At 45.1% G+C, this 12,047-nt stretch overlaps 1 protein-coding gene across 3 annotated transcripts in view; it reads left to right on the top strand.

Annotated features, from left to right (window-relative positions):
- LOC309400473 (ubiquitin-conjugating enzyme E2 Z-like) overlaps nt 1-12,047 on the top strand; it is an 85,695-nt gene that overhangs the window by 20,228 nt on the left and 53,420 nt on the right. For all 3 annotated transcript variants that reach the window (XM_081968991.1, XM_081968989.1, XM_081968990.1), the window contains exon 3: nt 1,887-2,074. In XM_081968991.1, coding sequence (XP_081825117.1) covers nt 1,887-2,074 — 188 coding nt within the window. The remainder of the gene's footprint in view (nt 1-1,886; nt 2,075-12,047) is intronic.

Raw genomic sequence — 12,047 nt, 5'->3', positions numbered from 1 at the left:
TAGAAAGTCTTTCACTGCAACTTAACAAGAATTAAAACATTGCTTCTTTATGGTAAACACTTGCTGTATTAACCAGCAGGGATGGAAATGAGCCTTTCACACTTCAAAATCAGGTCTTAGTTAGGGTCCAGTAGACAGCCCTGTGAGGCAACTACACATTCAAAACTACTGGTTCAGTTTAATTACAGGTAGTCCTTGACTTACAACCACACTTGGGACTGGAATTTCAGTCACTAAGCAGTACAATCGTAAAATGAGATGTCATGTGACCGCATTGCTAAGCAACCGCAATCCCAGTAGTTCCCATTACTGTCATTAAGGAAATTTTACCATTGTTAGCCAAGGACCCATCCCAATTCAAACCATTTCAGGCTTGGTCCCTCCCACTCCTGAGTCTCAGTAAGGTAAGGTACTGCCTCCACTCCCCACACCCACCTATTCTCCATCTCAGCCCTTTTGGTCACCCTGCACTCTGTCTTGCAGGGTGGCAAGCAGCCCCAGAACTGCATGGCTCTACAGGTGCATGCCATGCCCCAGAAAGCCACAGCCACCCTAGCCCAGTCTCAGTTACCTTTGCCACTCTGCACTCTGAGACCCCTGCCACCCTACGGTTTGCTGCCCCATCTCACTTTCACCATCTTCTTGCTTCTACTGCTGTTAAGGCTTGACCGCCTTGCTAGGCTGGGACTGGCTTCACACTGCAAAGAAGGAAGAAGGCTTTCCCCCCCTTTTTTGCAACATGAAGCCAGTCGCAGCCTGGCCCAGCAGTGAGAACAAGAAGATGGCAAAGGTCAGCAGGGACAGCAGACTGCAGGGTAGCAGAGGGCCAAAAGGGCATAGATGGGGGAGAACAATAGATGGGGAAGTTGCAGCACCCTTTTGGTTGTAAGTATAGGTGGGCTGCCAAGTTTATGTATTTATTTATTTGGAAGATTTATATGACTGCTCACTCACAGTGACTCTGGGTGGCTTACAAACAGTAAAAACCCAGTGTAAAAAATAAATGGCCCCTACCCCCTTTGTAAGAACACACAGTCAAATGAGTCACTTGATTGGCTCCATCCCACTCTGGGTTCCCCAGGCCTGTTGGCAGACCCAAGTCTTCAGGGCCTTACCAAAGATTGTCAAAGTGGGGACCAGTCTAATTTCTGCAGGGATGATATTCCAAAGAGAGGGAGCCACTACAGAGAAGGCCCTTTTCTGGGTCTCAACAGATGTACCTCCTTAGAGCAGGGGTCCCCAAACCCAGGGCCGCACAAGTGGTGAGTTTGTGCGCAGCTCCACTTGCACAAGCAATGGGCACTCGTGCTCACGTATGAAGCTCTATTTGCATGAGTGACATGCCCACTGCTCTTGCAAATGGAGTTGCATGTACTCATGTGTGCACCTGCCACTCACACGCACCAGTCCACCAAGCCGGAAAGGTTGGGGACCGCTGCCTTAGGGCCTGCAACTTTCCTTGCCTCCCTGCTCTAGTGGGAGTGCCCCAGTTTTGATCATGTAACCATGGGGAAACAACAACAGCCGTAACTTCTGGCATGGTTCACAAGTCCCTTCATATAGTGCTGCTGTAACTTCAAACTGTTGCTGAACAAATGATCATAAGTCAAGGATTATCTCTAAGAAAAATAAAACAGGAAAAGCTATTATGGAGTTTTCCACTGCATTGCAAAGCAGTAATATTTTTACTGCTTCAACTCAATAGGTAGGAATGAATTCTGAGTCTTGAACTGTTTAAGAAGTGTTGTGAGTTTTCTCTAACTGCTTGGAGAAAGCCTTCTCTGCCTCCCCTGACTCATGTCAGCAGCCATTGGCATTTGAGCAGGTGCTTCCAGTGATGCTTCCAGTCAGACGTGTTTGCGCAAGCCTGGGCTTTTCTCTTGCAGATTCATGCGTTGATCACAGGTCCCTTTGATACGCCTTACGAAGGGGGTTTCTTCTTGTTCCTGTTTCGCTGTCCTCCAGATTATCCTATCCATCCGCCGCGGGTCAAACTGATGACAACTGGGAATAATACAGTGAGGTTTAACCCTAACTTCTACCGAAATGGGAAGGTCTGCCTCAGTATTCTAGGGTAAGGAGTAGCTCAGCTCAAGTTCTTTTGCAGGGGAAGCCCAGGTGGGTGCTTTGGAAAGGCTTATATGTAGTTCTTTTCTCAAGAATCGTGTGTGGATGTGTGTTTTTCAACAGAATAGGGCAGAGGGAAAGCATGAGATCTACAACACACTAGGGCAAAACCAGCCACATAACTGCAAGCCATGCATGGCCAGAATCTGCTGTTTACCAGCTTGTAATATAGAGGCAAGCTTGGGACAATTAAATTCCCATACTTTTTCTCTACAAACTTTTAGGTTTTGAGCATTAAAAGAAGGAATACACCCCCCCCCCACCCCCAGTTCTATGCTAGAGACAGCTGTGCATGTGGTCAGTGGGGCTTCTTTTAACTTTCTAAGCTGTTTTTTTTCCAACTCAGCAATGAATATTATGTAACTTTTCTGTAGGTATGTGAAAGTGTGTGCATCTGTTTGGTGTATACATTTAGAAAGAATGCACATGTATTGCATTTTTTGAAACCACAAAGCAATTCCTTTGAAAGATTGTTCCTGTGTGCCATCCAGTTTAATTCCAGTTACTTAGGGTTGTGTGGGGCCAGTAGAGGAGAAAGGCTGAAGAAACCTCTTCTTTGTATTATAAATCCAATTCTGATTTTTTTCTTTTTCTTATTTTTTATAAAGAAAAAAATAACTAGTTGAATATAGATAGTATATCAGTGTCCTTGACAAAAATGAGACCAGGAATCAAAAGTGGTCATCCTTGTAACCATTAAGTTTGTGATCCCTTCTAGCAATATTATGTCAAACAAACTTGCTTGTTTGAAAGGTATATCTGGAGAGGAAGGGTTTGAATGTTCTAAAGGTAATTACAGGTAGTCCCTGTTGAAAGACTGTAATTGGAACTGGGAACTCCATTGCTAAGCAACAAGGTCGTAAAGCACCACATCACATGACCACACAACAGCAGTTCCATTTGCTGTTGTTAGGTGAATCCTGCATGGTTGTTAGGTGTGAAGTCATTGATCACCATTTGTGATGCCCTGGTGGCTTACATTGCCTTTGCTTGTGAGAAGCCAGCAGTGAAGTTTTCAGATGGTGATCATGTGACTGCAAGATGTTATGATGTGATTTTGAGCTTGTTGCCAAGTGCCCAAATCATGATTATGTGACCATAGGCACACTTGTGACTTCAGCAACTGGTCATAAGTCTCATTCAGCACCATTGTAACTTTGAATGGTTGCTGAATGAGGGCTACCTGTAAGGGTGTATGACAATTGGCAGCTGCCACATTGCTGCACCCACTTCACTCTAGGCCCCCCACTGCAGCTGACCCACTGCGGGCTTTCATCTTTGGCTGGCCCTCTGCCAGCACTCCTCCCCTGCCCCCTTGTCCCGAGTGATTCGCTGTGTGGGACAAATAGCCACACCTCCTTGCAGCCGAGTAAGGTGGGCAGTGGCCTTTGGTGTTGAGGCGGGAGATGCAGTGGTTGCTGTGCGGGGCAACCAGCTATGCAGCTCCTCCAGCCAAGGGCCCTTTGAAGCAGCAAATGGGACAAAGGGGTGGGAAGCAGGGCAGCTCCGTCCCTCCCAGCCCAGCCCTCTGGGGCTCCCTTACCATTCACAAGATGGGAAGAAGAGGGTACACCCCATCCCTTTGCTGAGCCAGCCCACTGGAGGAGGTGACATGCAATACTGACTCAGGGTGGGCTTTTTAACAGCTGTGTCCCAAACAATCATTTGGGTGAAGGTGGAAATTCAATAAAGTATTTTTTGTTGTTGTTCAAATTTTTATTGATTTTAAAAATTTTCCAAGGAAAAAGGGTTATAGGGTTATAAAACATTTTGACAGCTACATCGTGCGGGTGGGAGAAGCCCCCCCCCCCCCCCAGGTCTTGCAACTTTTACAAACAATGATAGAAAAGTATCAACGTTTACCTAAGTATTAGCAGTTTTAAATTTAACACAAAATCATCAGTATGTTTCAATCATTTGTTTTATGTCACTTCCATGAAAGTACATTGTAGCAACAATTGCAATAGTGTTCCAAATCACTTTTGTGATCTGAGTCTTCTAGCTGTTGCATCCTCTCTCCCATCCACTGGCTGAGCCTCAGCCCCTCCCTCCTTTGTTTCTTGTGTAACATCCCCCATTTCACCTAAAAGAGCACTGTGTTTTTTAGCGAAAGCCTCTGCTTCCACTGGTGTGTGAATTTTAATTCTGCTGCCCTCCCAAAAAATCAGCATGCCTTCTGGAAATAGCCATCTAAACCAGACCCCATTATTATATATATTGTTTTGCTAAGAAGGAATATTTCCTTCTATTATCTCTTACTTTCTTTGGGATCTGTTTAAGAATGGTTATTTCTTTATCTTTATATTTTAGTGGTCCTCCCCTTTGAGCTCCTAGAACCTCATCTCTTGTAGTTTTTCTAAGAAATTTGATATGAACTTCCCTTGGAACGTTGTGTGTTCTTGCATAGGCTGAATTAACCCTATAAATCAAATCAATGTCCCACCAGAGCTGTTGTTTATCTCTATTAATATATTCTGCTAGTATTGTGGTCATAATCTCCTTGAGATCTTCATTCTCAACTTCTGGCAAATTTTGGAACCTAAGAAAAAAAGACATCCTTTCAAATTCCATTTTTAACATCTGATTCCCAAATTCTGCATTCCCCCTCTGGATTGTCTTCATCTCGTCTCTAATCCCAACCGCCCCCTCCTCCAGCACACCAATCCTCTGTTCATTCCGTGTGGTTTGCTGGTTCCTTTCTCTGAGCTGTTCATTTAAGTCCTGCAGTTGTTTTTTAATTTCGTCCTGTCCCTTTAAGATGTTTTAAAGCATCTGTTGAGTAGACGGGTCTTTTGCACTCTCTTCAGAGGCTTTAGGTTGTAGAAAAGATCCCATTTGTGACTGGTGTGCAGGGCTGGACGTGGAAGATGTTGGGGCCGACGAGGCCTTACCAGGTGGCAATTTCTTTGGACCCATCATGAGGCTCAGAGATAGTTGTTGTTCTATACAAAGAGATGGCGTCTGTGGGAGAGCACAGCCGGCAAGGATCACCAAACAAGCAGGTCCAAAGGAGAACAAGTCCTCTAGCAAAAAAATTAGAGCAGATAGGTGGGTCAAAATATTCCAAATCCAGGGGAATAATGTGTTTGAAGAGGCTCCTGGAAGTCTCTGGGGTGGAAGTTAGTTGAAAGCCATAAAGTTTTCCAAGGGAGGAGTCTCATTCATAAAGACAAAGAAGAAAGAGGAAGTTGGCCATCTTGGCTCAGCCAGTATAGGTGATCAGGAAACAACAAAGTCCAAGTTCCCATAAGTAGTTTAAAAAAGAATCAGTTCAACCATCCTTTCTCTTGCAATTGTAGCCAAAAAAAGATTTCCCCATTATTTAAGGGAAGTGAAAGTGGTGTTCAAACTTTCTCTCTCCCCCATGAAGGGGAGAGATTTTTCAAGCGCCGCTTTTCCGAGGGGGGTGGAATTTCCCCCCCCCCCTCCAATCTAAACTCCTCCAGAAGTTGAAACAAGCAAGGCAGGAAAACTGCGAAACAGTCAGGAGTGTAAAAATAGTAAAAGACCTGGGGAGACCCCTCGGCTCACCGCTCTTCAGCTGCTTCGTTCCAATTGATTATTTTCTTCCAGGCTGCGTCCGGAGAAGCGCGCGGTGGCATTCCGCACGCTCCCTACGCTCCCCGGCTCCTGGGGCAAAGCTGGAGACCCCCCCCGCGGCCGCCGCCGTTCCAGGGGGTCCCAGCAAGCCGCCCCTATGGCAGGGCGCCCCTCCAAGGCACCCTGTGCTCCCCCTAGACTTCAGGGGAGCCCACCGGAGCAGCGAGAAGGCAGACGCGGACGTCCGTCTCCTTCGGCTGCCGGAAGTCGTCCAGCTCAATAAAGTATTTTAACCTGTTGGATTTCTACTTGCATTTTCAAAGATGCCAAGTAGGTTTTCAGCTAGCGTGCTTCCAATCCTTTCCCCAGTGACTTCCACAAAGAGAAGAACAGATGTTCCCATTTTGCCTTCAATGGACCTCCACCTGCCCGTGTTTCCTCCTCGCTGCATGGGCTGCACACGGTGGCACCTCCTGCGACTGCCAGGGATGCCCCTGCCAGGCGAGAACCACCTTTTTGGGCATCAAGAGGGAATTACCGCCTAGTAGAGGCATCGCTGACGGTCACAGGAGGTGCCACATGGGGCGTGCCCACTGGGGAGGAAAGAGATGCGGGCAGGGGGCATAGAGGAAGCCACATGACCAGGTGGACCACCTCCAGCTCCGCATGGCGCAGCTGATTTTGATAGCTGTATCTATAAGCACTAAAAAAGGATTACTTGCTCTTCAAAGCCTTTTCCCTAAGTTTTGTAGAAGTCTTTTGTAGAAGATGCCAAGTAGGTTTTCACCTTAGCCTGCTTCCAATCATTTCCCCAGTGACTTCTACAAAGACAAGAACAGGTGTTCTGGTTTTGCCTTCATGCCTCTCCACCCTAGGAAGTGGTAAGAGAAATCCAACAGGTTAAACTACTTCATTGAATTTCCATCTTGACCAAATGATTGTTTGGGACACAGCTGTTAAAAAGCCCACCCTGAGTCAGTATTAAAAGGGGTGGCACAGTGGAGAGATATAGAACTAACACCTCATTTGAGTATTTTTTATTTATTTATTTATTTATTTATTTATTTATTTATTTATTTATTTACTTACTTATTTATTTACTTATTTATTTACTTATTTATTTACTTATTTATTTATTTATAAAATGTATTCCCACCCATCTTACCATAGGGTACCTCTGGGCAGGTTACAGCTACATCTGAGTTAAAACATAAAATGGTAAACCTTGGGGAGTGGGTGGAGTGGGGGGAGGTTATTACTCAATCAACCACCACCTTCATTGTGCTGTTCCCCCACTGGTGCTCCAATCTGACTGGCAAAGACACGTCTTTAGACCCTTATGAAAAGGGTTGGGGCCAACCTCACATTGGAGGGCAAGATGTTCCAGTGGACAGGAGCAACAGCAGAGAAGGCCCTCCTTCTGGACACTGCCCGATGGAATAAACATGCTGATGGGACCCGCAGCATGCCTCCTCTGCCAGCACAAGTGGTACGGGCCAATCCCAGTGGGGCAAGATGGTCCCTCAAGTAACATGAACCCATGCCATGAAGGGCTTTAAAGGTGATCACCAACATCTTGAATTACACCCGGAAGCAGACTGGTAACCAGTTCAGCTTGTGGAGCAGTGGTGTTACAGGGGCCATTCTTGGGCTCCCCAAAACTACCCGAACTGCCACACTCTACACCAGCTGTAGCTTCTGAATGCTCTTCAAGGCTAGCCCCATGTAGAGCGCATTACAATAGTCCATTCATGGGATAACTAGAGACTGAATGACTGAGCACAGGGAATCCTGGTCCAGGAAAGGCTGCAACTGGCGCACAACACGAAGTTGCACTACCCCCATCTCACTCTTGCCAGAGATCATCGACAAGCACAACCAATGATGTCTCCGTCCCATATCCAGGCCTGAATACTGACTGAAAGGGGTCCAGATAATCCATTTCCTCCAGGACCCTCTGCAGCTGCGAGACCACCACCTTTTCACCAACCTCCTTAACAATGGGAGGTTGGAAACTGAGCGAAAATTGTCCAGGCACGTGGGATCCAGTGATGTTTTTTTAAGGAGGGGGCGAACCAGGTCTTGCTTAAAAACATCCAGAAATGTCCCCTCCTCTAATGATGTAGTAATCACTGTCTGGACACCCCCCTGGACACCATCCTGGATGCTTTCACCATCCAGGAGGGACAAGGATCTAATTGACAGGTGGTCAACACCTCCAGGACATCCCCCAGTGTCCTCTGGAACCCATCAGGGTCCATCAGTCACTGGGGGCGGACCATCCAAATGGGTCCAGCCTCCCTGTGGAGGGAGACAGCATACGAGAGCCTCAAGGGGACACCAGGGCATGACCATGACAAAGAAGATAATCTTACATCCCCCACCAGGTCATGTTGCCATTGCTCTGATAAAAAAAAAAATCAAGTCTGGCATGTGACCACTGTCCTGAGTCAGGCCAGTTATAATTTGAGATAGGTCCATAGCTGCCATGGTTGCCATGAACTCCTGGGCTGCTTCTGAGGTCGCACCCAGGGATGGCAGATTGAAGTCCCCCAGAACAATTAGTCTGGGAAACTCCACCGCCAGCCCCGAGATGGTCTCCAGCAGCTTAGACAGGAGGTTGCTACACAGCAGGGAGGCCGGTATACTACTAACAATCCCATCTGATCCCAACTTCAGGAACAGGGACTCACAACTAGAGATTTGTGGAGCAAAGCCCTTAAAAGCCAATAAAGACGTTCTGATAACGACTGCCACCCTACCTCCCCTGCCCTGGACTCTTGCCTGGTGCCAAACCTGAAACCCAGTTGGACACATCTCTGAGAGGGGAAACACCCCCCCTTTTTTTTTCTGGGGTCAGCCAGGTCTCAGTAATGCATGCCAGGTTGGCTTGTTCCTCTTCAATAAGACCTTGAACAAGAGAAGCTTTATTACTATAGATTTCTCTGCACAGCTACAAATGCAGTTTACAGCTGGAGCAATCGCTGGCTGGGCTACTGCTACTGCCACTGTTGGTGCTACGCTCTGCCTAAGGGGGTGTGCCAGGCACATGTCGCCTCCTGCAGTGGTCTGGCTTGGGCAGGGACAGGCCCTCCTCTCCCCATCCTGCAACGGGCAAGGGAGCCCTGGAAGGCCTGGTTGGGACGGAGGGAGCTGTCCTGCTTCCTACTCTTTGTCCCCTTTGCTGCTTCAAAGGGCCTTTGGCTAGAGGTTCTCCATGGCTGGTTTCTCCACACAGCAACCACCGTGCCTCCAGGCCCAGGTCCCAAGGCTGCTGCACACCCCACCCGGCTGCCAGGAGGTGTGGCTAATTGTCCCAAGCAGCAAATTTAGCCTTATCAACTTGTTACAATAATTGCAAGGTTGGGAGCACCCAGTCAAAAGGCTGCAAATTAAGTCAGTTCAAATAAACAAACCTCAGTTCTGGCAAGGCAGTCTTTGTCGCACGAAACAATGAGCAAAATCTCCAGAAATGTGAACGGTTGTCTGCTACGACTACCACTCCCCTTTCCTCCTATTTATTCCCCAGCCAGGGAAGGGCCATTCAGCATCCACATTTGTTTTGCTTCCAGAGTTGACTCCTTGTCCTCCGTTGTTCACTTCTCCTATCTGCTCTGCGCATACGTTCATCTGGAACAGGCCCCAGGTGTTCTTTCTCCTCACTAATCTCTGACTCCAAAGGCAGCTGCCTCTCCGGTGGCTGGGAAATGCCGGACAGCTCTGGCTGCATCTCTGTGTCCAACACTGAGCATCCATCAAAGCCTTCCCCAGGCTCCAGAACTGGCCCAAGTTCTTCCCCAACCTCCTCATCATCTGAGTCTGATGCCAGCTATGCTGGCAACTGGCAGGCCACAACATCGCCCAGGGACAAGTGTCCCTCAGTGAATCGCCTCGGGACAAGGGGGTGGGGGAGGAGTGCTGGTCTCCAGCAGCTTAGACAGGAGGTCTTATCAATCTCTATAAACAAGCAGTAAGACCTTGGAGTGCCAAACCAGGATAATCAGTAAGAAAAGTAAGAGTGTTTCGTTTCCAATACACAAACCTTCAGCCTTCGAGTAGCAGTGTTATTGTTGCAATCTTCTTTGTTACTTTTTGTATCTTTTTTGTATTTCAAGTTCTTGAATGAGTTAGAAGAACACCCACGGTAATGAAAGAGAATTTTAGTCCATAGGTTACAAAGAATAATAAAAGAAAAAAAAATAGAAGAAGAAAACTTAATCCATTCATTTTAAAAGGCTTGCATAAATTCCATCCATGAAGATAGCATTTAAAAAGTAAGATAACCCACTGTCCAAAACCATTCCAAATGTAATTCTGTCGCTTATTTCTTCTGTTCTCCAATTTAAATTAGTTTTAAGTTTTTTATAGGCAGTCTCTTTTAAAACGGTAAAAATTCCTCACCAGCTGGAAACACTTTCTCTTTTCGCATCCTTCCGTTTTGGAGCCGCCCCGACTTCATCAGCCTAAGGGCTGGATTTTTTTAAAAAATATATATATTTTTATTGTTTTTACATTTAAAACAATGCAATGCCGCGGAGTCGGGGTGATCATACATTCACATTATGTACAGCTAGTTTCAACCATTAACAGTTATTCTACTTAATACATTGTCTGTCCTTCTGTTCGATCACAATATATACATTTGTTCCAGTCTTGTCATCTTAACTTATACCAGTCATAAAATCTATTCCATACCTCAAAATATTCTGATTCCCCTTTATTTTTAAGTTCCAAAGTGAGCCTATCTGCTTCTGCACAGGCCAACACTTTTATGATTATATCTAGTTCTGATGGTGTATTTTCTTTTTTCCAATGCTGTGCATAGGTTATGCGTGCTGCAGTCAGTATATGTATAATTAGATAGAGTGTATCTTTCTTAAAACCCTCCGGTATTATGCCTAGGAGAAAAGTTTCTGGTTTAAACATAATTTGTTCTCCCACCATTTGTTCTAACCATGATTGGATCATTTTCCAATATTTTTTTGCCTCATTGCACGTCCACCACATATGGTAGAAAGTGCCTGGTGTTTTTTTACACTTCCAACAATTTGAGGCCAGATTTTTGAACATTTTAGAAAGCCGTGCTGGCGGGAGATGCCATCTGTAGAACATCTTGTAAAGGTTTTCTTTATACGCCGTAGCCAATGTTAATTTCTGATTAAGTATCCAAAGTTTTTCCCACTTAGCCAATTCCACATTGTAACCAAAATTTTTCGCCCAGGCGACCATGGTTTCTTTGACATGTTCTTCCTCTAGTTTATATTCCAAGAAAAATCTATACAGCACTTTGATCAGTCTGTTTTCTGTCTGTATCAACAGTTTATCTAATATTGTGTAGTCTTTGGCAATACCTTTGTTCTTCCTATCCTGTGCATACCTTGATTGTATCTGTAAATAAGATCACCTTTCTAATTGTATTCCTTGTGATGTCAATTCTGATCTAGTTTTGATCTCCCCCTGCCTGTTCAATAGCTCTTTATATGTGACTATATTTTCCACATTAATTAAATTTGCGTGTATGTATGCTTCCATCGTAGATAGCCAAATAGGTATTTTGGTATAGTGGTCATGTTTAATTTTGTTCCATATTATTAACAGAGATTGTCTAATGTAATGTCTACTAAAATATTTGTGTGCAGATCCTTTTTCATACCAGAGGAAGGCATGCCAGCCTGCTTGGAGGTCATGACCTTCCAATTTGAGTAATCTTTTATTTCTCAGCATTATCCATTCCCTTAGCCATGTTAATATGGCCGCAGTATAATAGAGTTCCCAATCTGGTACGCCAAATCCTCCCTTTTCCTTAGTGTCTTGCATAGCCTTAAGTTTTATTTTTGGTTTTCTTCCCTGCCAGATAAATTTCGAAACCAATTGGTTCAAATCTTTGAAGACACCTTTTTCTAATTTAATGGGTATATTCTGAAATAGGAAAAGAAATTTTGGTAATATATTCATTTTTATAACTGCAATCCTGCCCATCAGGGACAGTTGTAGGTTTTTCCATCTTTCTAGATCCTTCTTAGTTTTATTAATCAGATTGGTATAATTGTCTTCTTTGATGGTCACACACCTCGCAGATAAATGTATACCAAGATATGTAACTTTTTTGACAATTTGGATACCCAATTTCTTCGTTAACTCCTCTTTTGCTTTTGATTTCATATTTTTAGTCAGCATTTTGGTCTTTGTCATATTTATCTTTAGACCCGCTATTTTCCCATACTCTGTCAGTTCCTCAATGAGTTTCGTGCCAGACTTCATAGGGTCTTCTAGCACAAACACTAGATCATCCGCAAAGGCCTGTAACTTAAATTGCTCCTTTTTAATTTCTAGTACCTTTATCTGTACCTCTTTACGTATATTCCTGGCTAGTACTTCTA

Source organism: Natrix helvetica, assembly GCF_964273705.1.
Source record: "Natrix helvetica genome assembly, chromosome: W".
NCBI lineage: Eukaryota > Metazoa > Chordata > Lepidosauria > Squamata > Natricidae > Natrix > Natrix helvetica.
This window is presented reverse-complemented; position numbering and strand designations above follow the sequence as displayed.